Below are 22,263 nucleotides of genomic sequence, written 5' to 3'. Positions count from 1 at the left end.
AGAGTTTCAGGCCCCACCATTGCAAAGAAACTGCACTTGTTAAAATTACAAATGACCTGCTTCTTACATCAGATTAAGGCTGCATCTCATTGCTAGTTTTACCTTATCTTAGTGCTGCGTTCGACACCATAGACTGTGACATACTCACAAATAGATTACAAACCTATACAAGTATTCAAGCTCTAAGATGGTTTAGATCCTACCTGTCTGATCACTACCATTTTTTTATTTAAATGTGGAGTCATTTCATATATTACCAGTAAAATATGGAGTGCCACAAGGATCCGCCCTAGGTCCCCTTCTGTTTTCAATATACATGTTGCCCCTTGGTAATAGTATAAAAAAATACGGGATTAGTTCCCACTGTTATGCTGATGATACTCAGCTATATATCTCAAGGAGACCAGATGAAACTTCTAAATTATCAAAGCTAACAGAGTGTGTTAAAAATTTAAAAGATTAGATGACCAATACTTTTCTCCTATTAAAGTATTACCCCAATTTTACAGTCTCTGCACTGGCTACCTATTAAGTTCTGTATCAGTTACAAATTATCATTACTTACCTATAAGTCCCTAAACGGTTTAGCTCCTGTGTACCTATCTAGCCTTCTACCACGCTACAACCCATCATGCTCCCTAAGGTCACAAAACACTGGACTTTTGGTAGTTCCTAGGATAGCAAAGTCCACTAAAGGAGGTAGAGCTTTTTCACATTTGGTTCCCAAACTCTGGAATAGCCTTCCTGATAATGTTCGGGGTTCAGGCACACTCTCTCTGTTTAAATCTAGATTAAAAACGCATCTCTTTCACCAAGCATTCAAATAATGCATCTCTTAAATTGTGACTGCAGTTGTATCTGATCAAATGCGCATTCTTATTCTTTAGCTTGGGTTAAACTGATTAATTTTACTTTGTTGAAACAGCAGCTATGCTATTGATGTCTCTATGTGTTTCTATGTTTTGCTACACAAGCTCTAGTCTGGATCCGGAACACCTGAGAAGAGATGGTGCTGACCCCTCAGAGGATCCCAGATGATGCTAACCCTGAATCAACAAACAGAACTAACAAATTTTGCTACAAGTGTGACTGCATCATATAATAATTGCGGTTAATATTGTTAATCGTCTGGCTGACTACGTCTTGTATTAATTTTTCTGAAAAATCCTGTCATATGCGCACAAACTGACAGTCACCACTTATAAGCTACTACTTAATATTGTAGAAACATAATTTTCTGTAAAGTTGCTTTGTAATGATTTGTATTGTAAAAAGCGGTATACAAAATAACTTGAATTGAATTGAATTGTAGATCTTTGTTAACTTACTCTAGTGAGTTTGGTCATGTTTAGAGCTAAACTCAACACCGCACCTTGAGGGCCAGGGTAGAGAAATCCCAGATGGGTGGCCGCTTTCCTCTGGCCAGACGAAACAAGCATGGCATGGTTTCTGGTTCTCATAGCCTTTGCTGAGGAATTGTGCTAATGGCCAGTGCAGCCTTCATGCTAACACCATGTTTCTTGATGATATATTCTTAGGGTAACAGGTCAAGCTAGAAAAACAAAAGATCTTGGCATTGAGCCTTGTGGTACACCATACTGCACTTGTGATCAATATTATATCTCGTCATAAACTGCCATGAATTGATAACAGTCAGATGATTTGAAACATGTAAGTGCTATTCCACTAATACCAACATGATTTTCTAGTCTAATTAGAATGATAAGAGCACGTCAACTCTAATTAGAGCAGTCTCAGTACTATGATACGGTCTAAATCTTGACTGTAAATTCTCACAGATAACATTTTTCTCCAAGAAGGAACATAGTTGTGAGGATACTGCCCTTTCATTTATCTTTGATAGAAAAGGGAGATTTGACATCAGTCTGTAGTGATCAATAGTAACCAATTCTCTAGGATTGATTTGTGTTTTATTATTAGTAGTATTATTATTATTACTATTGTTGTTGTTATTATTATTATTATTATTATTTAATTTTTTTTATGAGAGGCTTAATAAAAGCCAGTTTGAAGTTTTCTGGGTACATATCCTAATGACAGTGATGAATTAATAATATCCAGAAGAGGATCTATGACTTCTGGAAGCACCTGTTTTAGTAGCCTAGATGTTTAGGGTGTAACATACACATGTTGTTTTAGATTATTGAACTACTTTATATAGTTCTTCCTCTTTTATAGATCCTCTCAGGGCGCTATCTGATGCAATACTCTAGCTGACTGCTGCATGGTTATAATTTTACCTCTAATAGTATCAATCATTGAAGTAAAGTAGTTTAGTTGTAGTATTACTGCTGTGTTATAAGGAAATGTCTGTGCCTGTTTATGCTTTATTTTTCATTAATTAAGCCACTGCATTGAATAAATACCTGGGGGTGTATTTGTTTTCTTCTAAAAGGGACAAAAAGTAAGAAGTTTTTAAGGCTTTTCTGTAGGAGGAATTACTTTCCTTTCATGCAATATGAAATACCTATAATTAGTTTTCTTCCAGCAGCACTCCATTTTCTAGGTTGCTCTCTTTAGGGCGTCAGCATGCTCATTATACCAAAGATTCAGACTGTTTTCTTTAATGTTCTGTCTTTCCTTAATGTTCTGTTACATACATTTTTCTGAGATATTGAATATGCTGAAGAATTTAGACAAATCAGGAAGATTACTTACAAAGCAGTCTTTTGTCATAGAAGTGATGGTTCTACCATATTTGTAACAAGAAGTCAAGAAGTTGGGTTTTAGCTATATGGAGCTATATGGAGCGTAAACAAAACTATATAATGATTTGTTATATCATCAAAGTGATAATCGTGACATTTGCCAAGTATGGTAATCCATACTTCGAATTGGTGCTCTGCATTAAACCCATCCAAGTTATTTTCTTGACCTCGTTTGGATTAACTGTCATTTTGCATTATTGACACAATGTATTTTGTTTAAAGCGCTATATAAAAAAAGGTGACTTGACTTGACTCTTTGCTACTTGGAGTCAGACAATGCCTCCCATGCCGGGGCTGTCTGCTCCATCTCATTGCCCCATTGTGGGTACGCCTGTAGTTCTCTTGGATTGGTAGATCCCTGGATTGGTTTCTGGGAGCTTGGCTAGAGCTTCCCAGGTCATCCCACTGGCTCATCCGAACGATCAGGCTCGGCTACGCGATTCAGTTTGCCCGGTGTTCCACACAGGTTTCAGGGTGTTCACACGGCGATGGTGGGCAAAGATGCTCCTGTCATGCGCACGGCGGTCGCAACCCTGTTGGCAAAGGGCCCAATAGAGCCGGTCCCTCCAGCCGACATGAAGTCCGGCTTTTGCAGCCCCTACTTCATAGTATCCAAGAAAACAGGTGGGTTACGGCCAATCCTGGACTTGCGTGCCTTGATCCGAGCTCTTCACAGACTCCCATTCAAGATGCTAACACCCAAGCGCATTTTTGAATGCATTCGTCCATTGGATTGGTTTGCAGCTATCAACCTGAAGGACACGTACTTTCATGTCTCCATTCTTCCTCGACACAGACTGTTTCTTCAGTTTGCTTTTGAGGTGCAGGCATTTCAGTACAAGGTTTTCCCATTCAGGTTGGCCCTGCCTCCCCGCATCTTTACAATTAGCCCTGGCTCCTCTCATTGAACGAGGTGAGGTGTCTGTATCCTCAACTACCTTGACGACTGGCTGATTCTAACTCACTCTCGAGCAAGGTTGTGTGAGCACAGGGATCTGGTGCTCAGACACCTCACCCGGCTGGACCTTCGGGTCAACTGGAAAAAGAGCAGAGGATCTCTTTTCTCGGTATGGAAATAGACTCAGTCGCCATGTGGTTGGACCTCTCGTTTCTACAGGCTGGTGTTCCCCTAGAACCTGTGTCCAGACATGTTGTAGTGTCAACAGATGCCTATTCCATGTGCAACGCTCATGCTGCATCTGGCTCCTGGACAGGACCCCGACTTCAGTGGCATGTCAGTTGTCTCGAGTTGCTTGCAGTACGGCTTGCTCTGCACTGCTTCAGGGCCCTGCTGGAGGACAAGCACATTCTTGATTGCAAGAACTTTATCCTATTCATCACTTGTTTAACCTTTGTGATATTATTTAAACCCCATACAATTCCATGAAGTACATTTCACCTTCAAACTACTAGACATTAGTTATATGATGTATCCTTGAGAATAATTTTGATAAAATACAGTATATTGGTAGCAACACACCCATAAAAAAATAAATTAAAACCAAACAAAACAAAAAATAAATAAATAAACCCACATACCTTATATCAACCGCTTATGACCGAGACGGGTCCACGCAGTCGTCTATCTCTCGCTTTTAGTTATTTCCTTCTCTTTAGCTCTCTCTGCTTATTAACTATCTACTAACCAACCAATAAAATTATTGTAGTGAACAATGCAACATTTATTAACATAACCATTATGTCACGGACAGAAGAGAGAGATAACAGGGTATGCAGGGAAGTAGATGTTTATTGGAATTATGGAGACAGAAGATGGGATCACACAATCTTGCAGAGGAATAGTTGAGCTGAGTGGGATGTTAAGAGGATGACTTGAGGATACTTGCTGTACAGACGAAGGTCGGACACACGAGGAACTGACAGGACACGGATGACAGATGGTGGTAGGTAAGCAGGATGATCAGACATTCAGGTATTCAGATGATTCCAAGAGTAGCACAGAGAGTAGAGTCGGTGATTCTCTGACAAGACCAGACAGAGAGTGAATGGAAGTGTGGGCTTAAGAAGTGGCAGTGATGAGCGGGTGCAGGTGTGGTGACTTCAGTAATCTGGTGATAATGAGCAGATGGGCGGAGTCGGGTGATTGGACTCTGATGGTTTGGCAGGTGTTACTGGTGACTCCGTGACACATTAAAGGGTTATTTATATATTGGAACGATTACACACATACCAAATAATAACATACCTGAGGCCTGCGCTGAAGGCTGGACACAAATAGGCCTATATACATATATATAAAAAATAAAAAAAATGTATATATATATATATATATACACACACACATTTATATATGTAATATAACTTTTAGCCCTGTAAAGTATATGATGAGATGAACGTCCCATAGGTGTCATAATCCACTATGAAAATAAACTTATTTTGGCCATCAAAGTATAAAAGAAACCGAAACAGTTAAATTAACGGAAAAAAGTTAGGGGAAAAAATTGTAACGTTGTCTTGGGTGCCGTTAGGCACATTTTTCTGATAGAGTAACATCTGCATCAAATCCATCAGAGAGACTGGACAAATTGGACCACTTCAGCCGGCGTTTGGAAAGTGTAGGATCTATCCCCATGTGTCAGCAGAAGCTGATTGAAAGATGATTCTGTGCTTATGAATACCCTTGTCTCGCAGCTTCTTTCGTACTTCATCATAGTCGCGCTGCATCTTTTGAACACCAGCGGAGAGGTCTGGATGAAAACGGACTTGTTCGTTATTGTAAAAAACATTCCCTTTGATCCTGGCTGCCTTTACTACTCGCTCCTTCTCTTTGAAATTCAAGAACTTCATAATCAGCGTCCTAAGACGCATCATGCGTGAGTCGTTATTTGACAGAGTGCCAATTCTGTGAGCCTGCTCGATTACCAATGTCTCCCGCGATTCCATTCCCAAAGCCTCTGGTATCCACTTCTCAAGAAAAGTAACCGTGTCCAGGCCCTCTGCTTTCTCCGGTAGCCCCACCAGTCTGACATTGTTACGTCGGCTTCTGCATTCTAAATCTTCCACTTTGTTTGAGAGCGTTTTAACGGTGCTTTCCAACGTGCTCACTTTGGATATTAGCCCATTAACATTGTCTTCAGCATCAGAAATACGTTTTTCCGCTAGGCCATACTTGCCAACCTTGAGACCTCAGAATTAGGGAGATATTCAAAAAGCGGGGGGGTGGGGGGGGGTTGTGTCATATATAATCACACACACAAACAAACGTAAAGAAGAATATAATTCACTTATCTGTACATAGTTTATACATACATATCATGTACAATAACAACAACCCATCACAACCCATCCCCATTTATGCAAACCCAACCCAACCCAACCCAGTCCATTTAGTTAGGAATTTGCAGGCATATTTTTTTCTTTTTATTCGCCATGTCTCCTTAACCTATCATGGTAAAATAAAATATTTTTTTATTACCTATATAGATGTTCTCGGGATTCCCAATGAGATTGTTTGTGATCAGACAATCATAAACTGATGCAAATTACAGTGTCATATGCCATAACATTTATTTACCTAATCTCTCACGTTGTAGCGACTCCGGCAAATCAGCTGTTCTCCCGTAGTAGACCGTTAAAGTAGAACGTCACAAAGTAGCAGTTAAATTTGCACATGTGCAATATAACGCCAGAATGGCGTTGCCGTTCCACCAGAGGCTGTTGCTAAGTCCCTATTGTTCGGTCTGAAATGGCGCCCAGTGACGGATGGTGTAGCAATATTCTTGTCCGGGTGGAAATCGGGAGAAATTCGGGAGAAAGGTCGGCCCGGGAGATTTTCGGGAGGGGCTTTGAAATTCGGGAGTCTCACAGAAAAATCGGGAGGGTTGGCATGTGTGCTCTAGGCGCCCTGTGCATTCCTGTATCTCCTTTCTTACCTCCGTAATTGTTGTTTGCACACCATCTATCTTCTTATAAAGGCCACTTTTCAAAGACATTACGGCTTTCATGATATCCCGGTTATTTTCACCCGAAGTTTCTACTTCACCATCTCCTTCTTCGTCAAGGCCGTCTTCCATGGCTGCCATGGCGTCGCAGATTTCTTCACCCTCAGAGTGTTCGTCTTCGTTTCGTGTTTTTTTCTTGTCTTTTTTACCACCTATACGTGACATTTTGATTCCCTGTACTCTTACGTACTTGTTGCTTAAAGGGGCGGTGAAATGCTCGTTTTCACTCAATATCCTGTTAATCTTGAGTACCTATAGAGTAGTACTGCATCCTTCATAACTCCAAAAAGTCTTTAGTTTTATAATATTTATATGAAAGATAGTCTGTACCGATTTTTCCCGGAAAAACACTAGCGCCTGGAGGCGTGACAAACCATGGCTAACAGTCAGATTCAGCCGTATATTTATGATCCAGAATCAGATCCAGAGGCTGAAATTTAACAAGAGCAGCATCAGCAACGACATCTCTATGTGGTATGTATTGAAACTATATATATTTGCTTAGCGGTTTTGGAAAATGACTAAGTTCCACTTTGTCGTCTTTTTTTTTTTTTTTTTTTGTGGAAAGTGCAGTTTGATGACAACATCGCATATTGTTTACTTGATGTGCTTACGCGCCGATAGCTAAGTTAACAACACAGAGATATTTGAAGCAGTTTTACTCACCGCCTGCGGTTCCAACAAACGATCGTGACCCTTTTTCGTTGGGACTGCATTATCCTTAAGAAATAAACAATGTGCAAATCCGGCGTCAAACTGGGCCTTGTTTGTAAAACAAGCATCTTCGAAATGCAGGGAACAAACAAAAACACTTGCACAACTCTGTTGATGCTCTGTAAAAATAAACTCCATCCACCGGTCCCTTAATGCTGTTTTTCTTGTGTCTCTGCTCTGCTATACGGGAGCACTCGCTCTTCCGGCAGAAGCTAAGCTCTCACTGCATGTCGCAACTCACTCGCCATCTCCTCTTGTGGAGTCAGAAGCATCTGAGGTCGCTTCGTGCCATTCACATCCCAGGCAGGCTCAATTGTGAGATGTACGCGTCCTTCCACTCCTAGTCGGTTCAGCTGATTTGGGAACGCTTCGGAGACGCTCAGGTAGACCTGTTTGCCTCTCCAGAAAATTCCCACTGCCAGTTGTTTTACTTCCTTACCAAGGGCACCCTTGGCACTGACACTCTGGCACACAGCTGGCCACTGGGCCTTCGCAAGTATGCATATCCCCTTCATGCACAGACATTGTGCAAGATCAGGGAGGACGAGGAGCAGGTCCTCATGGTTGTGCCTTTTTGGCCCAGCTGGACCTGGTTCCCCGAACTTGTACTCCTCGTGACAGCCCCTCTCTGACCAATTCCTCTGAAGAAAGACCTTCTTTCTCAGAGACGAGGCACCCTCTGGCACCCACGTCCTGATCTTTGGAACCTACATGTGTGGGTTTTGGACGGGTCATGGATGGTTTAGGTGCCTTGCCACCTCAGGTGGTAGCTTCCATCACTTCAGCTAGAGCCGTGTCCACCAGACTAGCCAATGCTTTGAAGTGGAACCTCTTCATCACTTGGTGTTCTTCACTGCGTGAAGACCCCTGGAAATGTCCCATCGGGTCAGTGCTTTCCTTTTTTCAGGAGGGGTTGGAACAAAGGCTGTCTACGTCCACCCTAAAGGTCTATATGACCGCTAAAGTTTCTATCTTTTTAAACTGCGCTCCTGATGGCTTTGGCTTCGGTGAAGAGGGTTGGGGACCTGCAGGCATTTTCAGTTGACGAAGCATGCCTGGAACTCTCAAGTTATCTTGAGACCCCGGCCTGGGTATGTGCCCAAAGTTCCCACCACTCCTTTTAGGGATTAGTTGGTGAGCTTGCAAGTTCTGCCCCTGGATGAGGCAGACCCAGCCCTGGCGCTGCTCTGTCCAGTACGTGCAATCCGCACCTATTTAGACAGAACTCTAGGTGCCCTAGGACCTCAGATCAGCTCTTTGTCTGTTACGGAGGCCAGCTGAAGGGAAAGGCTGTCTCCAATCAGAGGTTATCCCACTGGATAGTGGATGCTATTGTCCTTGCTTATCAGGCTCAAGACCTGCCATGCCCCCTAGGGTGAGAGCTCACTCAACTAGGAGTGTAGCTTCCTCCTGGGTGCTGGCGCATGGCACCTCACTGACAGACATCTGTAGAGCTGCGAGCTGGGCTACACCTAACACATTTGCGAGATTTTATAATCTCTATGTAAAGCCCTTGTCCTCCCTTCAGGCCAGTAAGAACCTGCTCGGTGTCAATCCGCTTGCTGTGTCATTCCACAACACGGACTGGATACATGCACTATTCCCCTCAGGTGAGTTCCTCATTTCAGAACCCTGGGTTCCTCCAGCACTGTTGATGTCCAGCACTTGCACACATGCCCTTTGGTCAGCACTGTGTGGGACTAGGTGCCTCCATGATTTGTGATTCCCCTTTCTGGGCAATCCCACGTTTGTATGTCCACAGTCTAAGTCTCTTCAAAGCATGTGTCTTTCCCTTGGCAAGCCCCTTGCCAGCTCTGTCATTGAAACTTCCACCCTTCGGGGTGGGTATCTCAGAGTTCATGTGTATCACCACCTTGGTTGATACCTGCCTTTGGAAGTCATCCTACAAGCAGGCAGCCTGCTAGTATATGTCCAGCTGGAATATTCTACCTAGTGTATTCTTTGTTAGCTATAGGCCCTCATTCGTTCTGGCCTCACAACAGGGTGCTATCACTCACACGGGTCACTGGGAGACAGCCATGTGGTGTTTTGTAAGGGACATCATTCATCAGTCTCTTTCTGATGTAACGCTGAGGTTACATATGTAACCCTCGTTACGTCCCCTTGCCACATCGCTGTTCCGCTGAATGGCCGGGTCACTGGCTCGGCTCCTCAGCGAAGACTCGAATGCGAGTTGCTCGCGCTGCTTCTTATATACCCACTCTGCGGGGCCTAGTTCACGATGAAAATTCCACAGACCAAGGTACTCGGTGTACCATTGGCTCATTTTGAAACCACTCAAAGATGATTGGGCTCTCGGGCGAGATCCCATTCGTCAGTTTCTTTCTGATGTAACGTCTCCATTCCCTCCTTCAGAGAATGAGGGTTACATACGTAACCAAGACATTTTTGACAGTGGTTTTCTCAAATAAAATTACAACACTGATCTTTCACAGAGAGACATGCAAAACAAACAGATTAGCCTATATATTTATATAGCAGTACTTCTGTCATTATTTTACAGCTTTGTTTTTTATTTATTCATCAATCCATCAAATCGCACATTTTTGGTGATATCTGCAGAGTAGCTAGCTACTGTATATTTATTGTCATGACAGGATTCTGTGCTTCACTCCGCATCACAGAAATCATTAAATTACAAATGGGACATAGCTGTATCTGCACAGGATGATGATGTTCTGAATAGGTAAACATGTTCGATGCGCTTCCTCGTTTTGCAGCCGCTTTCCGACCACAGTTTTTGCAAACTGTGTCTACCTTCAAGGACAAATAAGTATTAAAAATACAAAAAGTATTCCCATACTAGTGCCAATTTTAACTCATATTTTGACGTGGGATAGAGATTAGAGATAATGGCCTCTGTCTCTGATGTTGTCTCCGCTGTACGCGTGGGTGGAGCAAAAGAACAGTTAGGGGCCGTCCACATATCGCGTCTTTTGCATGCTCAAGATTGTTATTTCAAATGTAGGCCTGGGATATGCAGGCTCATAATGGAAGTCCGCACCACATCGAGTTAAAAACATCTCAACTTTCAGAATGCTGCAAGCGCACCGCAGGTCATGTAGCTTCCTCACCTTTTCCGTTACAACGTTGAAAGCTCAGCCAAGATGATCATAGCTGTATATGGGTTGCCATCTTGAAATTAATTTAGTAGCAGAGCTACTACAAGCAGTGTGTAGCAGACAGTCAGCTTAGACAGTCTGCCCCAGTTAGTCAAGTACAAACTTTATGGGCCCTATCTTGCACCCAGCGCAATTGACTTTGTACACCGATGCATGTGTCATTCCTATTTTGCACCCGCGCAAAGCGCGCTTTTCCCTCCACAGAAGCACGTCGCTAAACTAGTGAATGAACTTGCGCTCCCTGGGCGGTTCAGCGCAAAAAAGGAGGCGTGTTCCGGCGCAAACAATCCCTGGTGCTATTTTGCTGTTCCATTAAACAATTGCGCCACTGACCAGAAAAAACCTAGTCTAAAGTCAGTGGCGCGTTGCGCGTTGTTCATTATGCTATTTTAAGGGCGCATGCTTGACCATAATGTATAGCGTGCACAACGCGCATACACTTTGCTCATGTAATCTACACAGATGCAACAGTTATTTTTGCAAATCATAAATTGTTACACTAAAAAAATATTAACACATGAGATGACGGAAATCATTGTGGTGTGCCACGAAGATGTGAAAAAAATAGGCATAAATCTAGCTTACAAATTATTCAGGCTAATTATTCTCCCATCCCCATACAACACAACTTCTCTGTCTTTCACTGCTCTTACAAGAACATCAGTCTCCTCGGCTGTGAACCGCTCCTGGCGTGCGCCTGGTAAATACGCCATAATAATAGCAATCCATAATGTGCACCTGCTTTTAAAGGGAATGTTGGATGACGCTCTGATTGGTTTATTTCACGTTACGCCCAAACCACACCTATGAATAATGAAGCTACTTCAGACCAACCCATTTTAGATTTGCGCCGGGCGCAAGAGCCATTTATCCCGCCGGGAAAATAGCAACAGCGCCGAGACCCGCCCACAAAGTTACTTGCGCTTCTCGCTTTGACACTTGTGTTTCAGATCGTTAAAATAGGGCCCTATGTGCCATATTTCTAGAGGGAAGAGCATATTCACCCAATGAGGAAGGAGGACCTCCTGTCTCTTTCCACAGGTCAATTCTACCTCAAACACTCGTCCAATTGTCTATGAAACCTATGTTATTCTGCGGGCACCGCTTAGACATCCAGCCATTGAGTGACGGCAGTCTGCAATGTATTTCATCACTACGGTAAGCAGGGAGGGGACCAGAGCATATAACAGTGTCTGACATCGCACTTGCAAGTTCACACACCTCTCGAAGTCAGACATCATTAGTGCCGACGTGAATAACAATCTTTCTTTATTTACGTTTAGCATTATCTATCACTTTTTACATTTGCCAAACTGTCAGGTTCTCTGGCTCCCGGTTGGACTATGGTGGTTAGTGTCTCTATTTTTACATTTCGCCAATAACTAGGGCACTTTGATCAGGTTTCTTAGTGGGTGCATTACTGAGTGGGGAGAACCTGTTGGATGTATTGATCGGATTCTGTGTTTTGTCCTGCAATCATGCCACTTCACAGTCACCCAGTCACCCTGCTGTAGGGGCTCTGCAACTGGAACTGAACAATGTATGGGACTCGCTAAGTTAGTCATATCCAAAGCCGTATCTAAGGCACTCTTATCCTTACTATCCTCAATTGAAGTTTGGATGCGTGGGGAGGGTGTACTGAGCCAGACAGAACCAGTATGGGGGACCACTGGAGACAGTGAAGTTAGAGGCCACGCTGTAAAAAAAAAAATCCTGTAAATTTACAAGGAAATGCTGTTTTCTTGTAATAACAGTAAGTTACTGTTTTTGTTGTTGTTGCAATGCATTGTGGGACAAGTTGACCAGCAACAGTATGACACTGTTATTTAATAGCATAATACCATATTTTCCCTTGTACATGTGCATTTAGGAAGACATTTTGGTTTATCTGAAAGAGGTCATTTCACAGCTCTGCCTTTTATTGTTTTATTTCTAAATCACTTATTACTTTTAAATTGTAAAGTTTAAACATCCATTTAAGCTTTTGGGATTTAAATCAGATTTTGATTGTTAACCCAAACATCCCAAAATTTATCTGAGTAAATAAAAAATTACTGTGGAGTTATGTTTTTTATGTTGTGTGGTTACAAATTAAACGTGAGGTTCAAACCATTATCTGCCTCTGTATATATATATAACCATGCATTAATTTGATTACAAGATAGTGTGTTTTAATCATGAAGCAGTAACCAAGCAAGGTATGATAGCAATGTTGGCTCATTAGCATAACATTAGTTACTCAAACTGCATTTGATTTGTTATTTATTATCGTCACACAATTTATGCAATGGACACATGTCCTAATCTTTATCTAAGCAAAAGATATGCATGTATGAACAAAAATGTATAGTTATTGCATGATTACTGTGAACGTGCATATTTAAAACGCTGCTTGCGATTGCAAAAATAGCAGCATGAAAGATGGACAGAGGAATCTGATGGTTTTATTATTATAAAAAAAAATACTTTACATTTTTACATTTATTTTTGACATAAATTTATATTTTCTTTGTGCTTTTAGTTCAACTACTGAAGACCGACTTTGTAGAGAAGGAAATGTCTCATTCTTTAAGAAATTGTAAGTTCGCCTATTGTTTGCTCAATTAATCTTTCCCCTAAAAATGGTTATCTCATTATGTACTCAACCTTATGCTGTCTTAAACTTGTAGGTCTTTCTCTTGGAGGACAAATTAAGATATTGTCGTAGAGAAATTATGTCTGTTTTGACCATACAGTGGAAAACCAGTGGTAACCAAACATTAAAGCTCCAAAAGGAACATAAAGGTATGATTAATCACCATATTTTATCAAAATATCTGACCAAAGGCCTTCAAATTACAGACAGAATTGCAAAATGTACATTGAAAATTGTTTACACCCAAATAAATTGAATCATTTCAGAAAACTGGCTAAACCACACGATTAATTACCTCTATCTTCGAATTACTGTATGTCTGTTAGTATTTGAATATTTGTTCCCCATTTTCTTTTGCACTGTAGGGATAAACAGACATTTCATCTCCTGTAAAGTATCATCTATATTGCCTAATGTTGATTTGTATTTTATAAACCTTTAGTTTAATAAAAAAAAAATAATAATAATTTGAAAGTACATTTGTATTTTATGAACAAATAAAGACTTTATGTATGTTTGTATTCATGTATGCATTGTAAAAGTTTAACTATAGTGTTGAATCAGATTAAAAAGCAAAACATAACTTGACTTTGTTCTCTTTTGTAATACACAGTCAAATTGAAAATGCAGGGTATGATTAGTATGAGTAGTATGTAGCAGGAGTTATGAGTAGTAGTATGTAGTTTAACAGATATATGCTGATAAATCACAGTAGTTACTGTAATATAAAATTAACTTAATATAAAAGGAAAAAAAGAGTAATTGGATTTTTGTTCCTCATCAACCACATTGGCCTACTTTAATAAGAAATCACTCCTATTTGTCATGTCTCTTCTGTCTGAACATTAATAATATTTTTTTTCTGGAAGTCTGGACAAAAATGTTTTAAATCTGGAAGACTTTGGCTGTGTTATGTCATTGCTTTTGTCTTGTTTACAAATTATTTATACATGTAGTCTAATAAAGGGATCACCAATTATTTATCAGCCAAACGCCAAAATATTTACTTACCAAGACCCTCTGAGATTTTAAGTTAATATTTCAATAATTTAATAATACAGGTTCAGGTTCCCTGATGTTGGTTAATGGTCACATCATGAGATGCAGACAAACAAACTATATATTTCATCTTTTTAAGTTTGATTTTTTTTTTTAGTCCATATACTAAAATTCATTTTTTTAATAGCTGTTATATATTTGTATTTAATATATATATATATATATATATATATATATATATATATATATATATATATATATATATATATATATATATATAATATTTTGTTTTATTATATTTTACAAAATATCTAAAATTATATTGAAATATTTTAATATGTATTTTATTAGCTATGAAAATAAAATAACAGATAAAAAAACACCATTGAAAAAAAAACAAGATCAGTTCTTTGTATTCATATGTTTAATTATGACAAAGTACAGAAATGCCAAAATAAAGGCCTGATCTAAACATAAAGGACTGATCAAAAAGTAAGGTCTTTTGATAAAAAATTGTGTGAATATTGAATTGTGTGCTGTTTAAAAGTCCATTTCAATTAACTGGTGACAGAGACCTCTGGAGGTGAGATGAATATACTGCACAGGACGTTATAAAAATTATATATGACTTTAACATATCAAACCATTGAGTCACTGATTCTTAAACCAGTGCTGCACACAGAGATCTGATCTCAGTCTCATCCAGTCTGTCTGAGATTACATGAAGAAACAGAACAAACTGAGACAGACTCAATCCAGAAGAACTGTGCCAATGTCTCCAAAATGCTTCAAGAAACCTTCCTGCAAAGCTCCAGTAGGCTACTGTGAGAAGTTTTAGGCACTTTAAGTGGTTTAAAGTGAGGATGCTTTTAAAAATAATGTCATTAATAGATTTTATTTAGCAATTAACTTCAATTAGCTAAATCAAATCAACATTTGATGTGACAATACTTTGTTTAAAACAGCTTTTGTCTGGTGAGTTTGCTGTTTTTCAGCTTTGCAGGGAGGTTTCTTGATGTGGCCAAAGTCTGTCTCAGTTTCTTCATGTTATCGCAGATGATGATGATGATGATGATGATGATGCTGACATCAGATCTCTGTGTGCAGCACTGGCTACATTCAGAAATCTCACTGCATTATTACAACTAATGGCAAAGGAATGTTTGGAAATGTAAAGTGATATTTCCTAAGACACACTACTGCAAAAAGATAGAAATAACTGACTTAAAACCATTTTTGTTGGTTTTGTTATACATGTATTTGAAACAGAAGTGCACATGTTGAGGTCAAAGCACAAGCAGGTTCTTTACTAGAATGTGCAATACCAAAATCCTACTCCCATCACTTTTGAACCCAGTCAAGGTTTGGAAAAGCACTAGATGCGAAATATATATATATATATATATATATATATATATATATATATATATATATATATATATATATATATATATATATATATATATATAATTTTTTTTTGCTGTTTCGAAAGAGTGATCGTTAAGTTTGTATCCTAATTTACAGGTCGCTCTGAAGTTATAAATGCGCGCGCTGGGCGAGCTCGCCTCTCTCTCGCGCGCTACAGGAGTGCCATGGCGTCGTGCGCTGTACAGCTGGTGAGCATGCTGTGTCCGTGATTAGAGCTCTCATTTCACCATGCACACGCATGTCAGTCTAATAACGTTTGTTTACTTTTACCTGCAATAAGCTAGAAAACTTGTGTTTATTTAATGACGCAAAAAGTTGACCAAAAGTTGAACGGCGTCCGAGAAGCATGACAACGGTGCGGCTGTGCCACGCCAATCATTTATTTTACATTTTACCAGATTGACAAAGTGACGAGGAAGAGGGTGGAAAAGCAGAAATTCGAAACGCACATTTTGAAGGTCCCTTATATGAAACACCCTTTACAAAACAGGTGCGCTGAATCTGCTGACGTCACTCCTCTCCTCTCCTCTATCTGTGGCCTGTCGCTCACTCTGCTCTTCCCCGCGTGTTGTTTGTGTGCAGATGGGGTCTTTGGTTCTACAAAAATGATAAGAGCAAAATGTGGCAAGACAATCTAAGGCTCATCACCAAGTTCGACACCGCTGAGGACTTCTGGGCGTGAGTTTGTCTTCATCATAAACAGCTGGGAAAGAGTTTATTCATTAGAAGAACAGTTGAAGATTCATATTAAAATCCACACAACAGATTGTTCCAGATTACAATGTTTCCAACCCTGCCTGGATATTTTTTAAATGTTTAAATCGTTTAGGCTGTAGTTAACTTGATTTATTTAAACTGACAAACACTTCCATTCAAAAGTTTGAGATGGGTACGAATGTGATTATTTTTAAAATATAAAGTTTCTATGCTCATGCTCATCAGTGCATTATTTCTGTTTTAGTAACTGTTAATATTTCAGAAATCATTCTTTATATATATTTTTTTTTATTGAAGGAAGAACAAAGTGGTGCATCACATACAGAAAGGGTTAACAATGGTCCTTTTTTTAAATAAAATTTTTCACTTTCCCACAACCCACCCAATGAACATAGAAAATAAATAATAACAAAAAAATATATAAATGTATATAAAAAAAAGATTTAAAAAAATAAAAACAGTATTTCGAAGTTCTTGTATTACAAACAGTGAGAAAATAATTGGCATCATTGTTAGCCCATTGTGTTGGATTGCGTTATCCGTTCCAATTTGCACTGGCCTTTTAATAAAAATATTAGTTTTAGTTTGGGGGAAGAGTTACGTCCTTTTCAAAATATGAACTCATTGGAGTCCATACTGAATAAAAACTTTTAGTGGATCCTCTAAGAGAATTTAATTTTCTCCAATTTCAAAAACCGCATCACATCACTAAGCCAAAGTGAAACTAAAGGTGGTTTATTTGATTTCCAATCAAGTAATATTCTTCTCCGAGCCAAAAGACATGCAAAAGCGCATGCCTCTTGACAATATTTGGACATGACCACACCTTGTACAGGTACTCCAAAGATGGCCATCTCAAAACTAGGCCTGATAACCTTAACATATGCCTCAGACAAAAATTTTAAATATAGCTGTCCAGTAATCCAGCAGTATGGGACAAGCCCAGAACATATGAGCAAGGTCCGCTTTAGCAGAGTGACATCGCTCACATGTATCAGTTACATTTGCTTATATCTTGGACAGCCTAACCTTGCTGTAATGAAGTCTGTGGAGGACCTTGAACTGTATTAAACCCAAGCGAGTACAGGAAGTTGTTCCATTCACTCTAAATAATGCATTATTCCAGGTTTCCTCTGATATATCCACTGCCAAATCCGAATGTTTAAAATTGTATCCAATCCTGTACTGGGAGGAATGGATGGATATGTGGGACTATGATTTTGTATTAGATGACGAACCTGAAAATATCTAAAAAGGTGTGATCTTGGCAGGTTATATTTTGAGGAGAGATTGGAAAAAGGGGCAAAAAAAACCTGTCAATAAAAAGATCGCTAAATTTAACAAGACATGATTGTTGACACTGATTGAAAACTGATCAGTACCAACAAAGGAGAAGCTCATTATTAATAAGTACTAGGGATGCACAATATTGGATTTTTTCCAACATGCCAATATTTATCAACTACTTTTAGCCGATAGCCAATTAATGCTCTGTTAAAAATTATTCAATTACAATTTACACACTGAGTTTGTTACAAAATTGTGCTGACCGGCACAGCACTGGAAATTCATCACCGTTTTCTTCATGGCAATTATAAATTTCAGTGTCCTAACCCCTGCTCTGATTTTGCATGTTCACATGTTTGGTGATTAGGACCCTTTAAAATCAAATCTTTAGCTCAGTATTAAAACAATGATTTGGTTTTGATATCCCTTAGAAAAAATAATAAAGTTCAACAGTCCGGTTTAACCGATAATCCGCAATTTACAATACAATACTACAATATAGTATTACAATAAAAATTATTTCGTTTTTAGCTTGTTTCTGTGGTAATCCTTGTTCTTGAAACACATCTTCAGATGCACCTGAACACATCATCAGTGATGTTACCTGAGGTCCTCGGACACATCAGACACCCTCGCCCAGGCGACCCAGCCGCGGCTGACCAGACCATGACTTGTGTTCAGGAAGCGGATCCAGAGCCATCTCGAGGCTTTCTCTGCTGCGTCGGTGATGTCCTTAATGGCCCTGCTCCTTGTTGTTCCTGTAATGCCCAGCGCAGTAAAGGCTTTGTGAAGGGAGCGCCCCACAAATCCTCTGCAGCCAACCTCGATAGGCATGCATCTCACCTTCCAGCCCTGTGCTCTGCAGTCTGTGACCAGATGTTCATATTTGGTCACCTTTCTTTCGTGGGCTTCTCCCAAACGGTCCTCCCATGGCACAGTCAGCTCCATGATGATTATGCTCTTGGTGCTCTCTGAGACTAGAATGATATCTGGCCTCATAGTTGTGCTGACAGTGTACTTGGGGAATTTCAGCTGCTTCTCCAAATCCACAGAGAGTTTCCAGTCCTTGGCTGATGCCAGAATCCCTGCTGGTGCCTTCCTCTCTGCTTGTGGCTGTTCTCCTGCCCTAACAAATGCGATTGAGCAATTGGTGTTGCTCCCTTGACCGCTTTGCTGATCTCTTTGCTGGTGGTGTCTGCAATAGATTTCAGCACCTGGTTGTGAGGTCAAGTGTACCGACCCTGGCCGAGCGCTGTTGGGCAGGAACTCAGAATGTGCTCCAGTGTTCCCCGAGCTGGGCACAGTTGGCAAGTTGGTGTGTCTGCTTTTCCCCACGTACAGAGGTTTGCTGGGCTTGGCAGGACGTCGTACACTGCCCGAATCAGGAAGGCTATGCGTTGTGGCTCGCTTTGCCAGAGCTCCGTCCAGGTCACCTTGCGGTCCATGGCCTGCTCCCACCTTGTCCTGACCTCTTCCTGTAATCGGCTGCGTTTCTCCTTCCCCTTCAATTCTTTGTCAAGGAGATGTTGGGAACATCCCCAAGCCTGCTCTGCCTTGGTCCACCACTCCCACAAGCTCTTTGTGCCGAAGACGTGCCTGTGCATCCAGCACAGCGGCTTGGGCTCTCCACTTTCTCCCTGTCTTCACCAGCACTCCTGCCTGGGCCACCTTTGGGTCATTGGAGTCTCTATACATCACAACCTCGTGTGCCCGAGTCACTTTAAACTCCTCTTCCAGGGATTTCAGAGGCAACCGGAGCATCGTGGCGTTTCCATAGATGGCAATGTTGCTGAAGCTCCTGGGCAACCCTAACCATCTCCTGAGACAGCTGCTGACCTTTCTTTCCAAGGTCTCCACTGGAGAAATGGGAACCTCATACACAAGTAGCGGCCAGAGTATTCTTGGCAGGACACCATGTTGGTAAATCCATGCTTTAAACTTGTCGGGGAGGCCAGAATGGTCTATTGCACTTAACCAGCTGCCCAGCTCCTGGCAGGTTGACTGGACTGATGAGGAGTCTCTGAGACTGCTGTCAAAAACCTTGCCCAAGCTTTTCACTGGCTGTTCTGACAGTGATAGTATCTTTGCCCCTTTGATGCTGAAATGGAACTTCTCCGTGACCTTGCCCTTCATCACTATAGCGAACGGGACTTGGTTGGTTTGAACTCTTAATTTATTTATATTTTTCTCAAATATAAAACTGATGCCTGATGAGTTCGCACATACTGTTACCTCATGCATTTTAGCATTATTATACAATAATAAGGTATGTTATTTTTTGTATACTTTCTTTAATCCAATCTTTATTGCCACATTATTATACATGTATGCATTTATTGCGAAAGCGACTGCTAGAAGAATGTGTACTTTTATGATCTTTTTGTCTGCCTGGATGTTTGAACAACAGTAATATGAGATTAAATGACTTTACCAAACCTCAGTTTAAATCGCAATCATAACGATCATAAAATGACTCTTTGATCAAGTTATGCATCCCACAAACAACCACAGCAAACCCAGAGCGCTTAAAAATCCCAGGTTTCATCACTATTACATTTTCCAAAAATGTAAATCGAATTGTGATCATAGTTCTAACTCCGAAGGCCTGACTTCACACTTGACAGACCACGGTTTTTAAATTCCTCTATATATTAAAGGATTTGTCGATTTCGTCTTCAGAATGTTTTATTGATTCAACCGTTTCAGATTGTACCACAACATCCAGCCGCCAAGCAAACTCTCCTCTGGCTGTGACTACTCCATGTTCAAGGTCAAGACATCACTTTCTGCATATTTTAACTTTTTTTGTCTGTTTATTTATCTTGTGTATTGTGTAATACTCTTAACATTTTATTTTAATATTGTGTATAACTGTCCTGTTAATGACTGAAGTATTGTTCGCAGTACACATAGCGGTCTAAATTTAGTTCTGTTAATGTGCTGGGGCTGCATCAAATTGGACTTAACATCAAAAGCTGTAATTAGCCTATGGACAATTCACATTACACTTGCATTTTCTTTGTTCCTTTACAGGACGGCATCGAGCCCATGTGGGAAGACAGGAGTAATAAATGTGGTGGCCGCTGGTTGATCACTCTCGCCAAGCATCACAGACACACAGAGCTTGACCATTTTTGGCTGGAAACGGTCAGAAAATATACTTGCTGGCTTTTAACCTTTTGGATTTAATTTGTCTCTTGTCAAAATTCACATCGTTCTCATCTTTCTATGCAAACTACTTATTGTATGAATACACAATACATATTTACCCCTGCTTCATGTAAAGGAAGGTTGCTTAAACTACAGCCAAATAAAGATGATGCTGAATACATGTTTGTTCTCGTGGCAGCTGTTGTGTCTCATCGGAGAGGGCTTTGGCTCCTTCAGTCGGGATATCTGTGGAAGTGTAATCAATATCCGTGCCAAAGGGGACAAAATTGCCATCTGGACCTCCAATGCTGAGAACTGCGAGACCGTGACATACATTGGGTAAGCATGCTTTGAGTTTTATGTAAACCTAAACAATAGCTGTAAAAAGGCTAACGTGCTCTTTCTTTTTTTCATTTATATTTCAAATTACATTTGAACTAAACTTTAACCGTATAAATAGTTTAAAATTTTTTGCTGAACTGCAGATTCTAAACTTGCCAGAGTTCATTCAAAAGATGTTTGGTTATATCATAGTATTATATTATGTGGTGGTGTTTGATTTTAGACTTCAGCATCTTTTAAATGAAGTCAGGCAGAGCCAGATGTAAGCATTTGACCTCTCATGGTGCTGTAAACATTAATGATGGTGAAAAAGGGAATTTGTGCCTGGCAACCTAATGAAGCTAATTATCCATCAGATCAGATGGACGGGGAACAGTCTGCAGGCCTCTGCTGCTAGGATATGTTCTACAACCGCAAGGTTGAATTTATGCAGCGAACACATGATTTGTTTTGTAATAAAAATAAAAGTTTTATCCTCATTGTTTAACAGTAAGAGCAGATGGGGGATTGTTATTGCTCAGACTTTCAGACCTCAGAAATCAGGAGTGAACATTTGTCAGCGTAATGCAGATTTTTCTGGCTGTTCTCCACCAAAGCATCAGTAACTTGAACTTGATCTATCTGCAGCCAATGAGATGAGATGTTTGGAAAGGTTTTTTTTTTTTTTTGGTGATTTTCCAAAATCGTAGACTATTTGTTGCTCACTTCTCTCATATTACTTCCCTTTCAGTAAGAAGTATAAAGAAAGTCTGGGGCTCCCGCAGAAACTTGTCATTGGATACCAAGCCCATGCGGACACTGCAACTAAGAGCAACTCCATAACCAAAAACAAGTTTGTCGTGTAAAAGTGGGCTTTAGTTTGATGCCGTTTCGGGAGCCTGGATGTTTCTATTGAGAAGAGATTAATAACCTTGCATTCAAATTATAATTTTTTTTGTTACTTCACATGTGTGGCATTTAAATTCACCTTGATAAAATGCAAGACTTTGTAAATTGAGCTTGAGTTGTATGTTTTGTGCTGTTGAAGGGGTGTGTCTAAAATGCGAAGACCTGTTTTTCTTTGAAAATTAAAACTTGGGCTACTTTTGCAAATGTTTCTCTGGCTTCATGCATGTGTGAAGGGAAAATGCTTTGGCTTTCTATTAAAAAAACATACC

At 40.2% G+C, this 22,263-nt stretch overlaps 1 protein-coding gene across 2 annotated transcripts; it reads left to right on the top strand.

Annotated features, from left to right (window-relative positions):
- The first annotated feature begins 15,749 nt into the window (after positions 1-15,749).
- Positions 15,750-22,198, top strand: LOC127991364 (eukaryotic translation initiation factor 4E-1B). Of its 2 annotated transcripts, none has more exons than XM_052591571.1 (7): positions 15,750-15,798; positions 16,009-16,100; positions 16,193-16,288; positions 20,321-20,384; positions 20,648-20,761; positions 20,964-21,103; positions 21,837-22,198. In XM_052591571.1, the coding sequence occupies exons 1-7, from the start codon at positions 15,775-15,777 to the stop codon at positions 21,949-21,951; spliced, it is 645 nt and encodes a 214-aa protein (XP_052447531.1). In that variant the 5' UTR covers positions 15,750-15,774; the 3' UTR covers positions 21,952-22,198. The 2 variants fall into 2 exon arrangements, with proteins under 2 accessions (XP_052447531.1, XP_052447532.1); XM_052591572.1 differs by having other exon boundaries at positions 15,778-15,850.
- The last annotated feature ends 65 nt before the right edge of the window (positions 22,199-22,263 follow it).

This window comes from Carassius gibelio, chromosome A5, assembly GCF_023724105.1.
Source record: "Carassius gibelio isolate Cgi1373 ecotype wild population from Czech Republic chromosome A5, carGib1.2-hapl.c, whole genome shotgun sequence".
Classification (NCBI taxonomy): domain Eukaryota; kingdom Metazoa; phylum Chordata; class Actinopteri; order Cypriniformes; family Cyprinidae; genus Carassius; species Carassius gibelio.
Note: the sequence above shows the minus strand (reverse complement) of the source record. Positions and strands in the feature narration are given on the sequence as shown.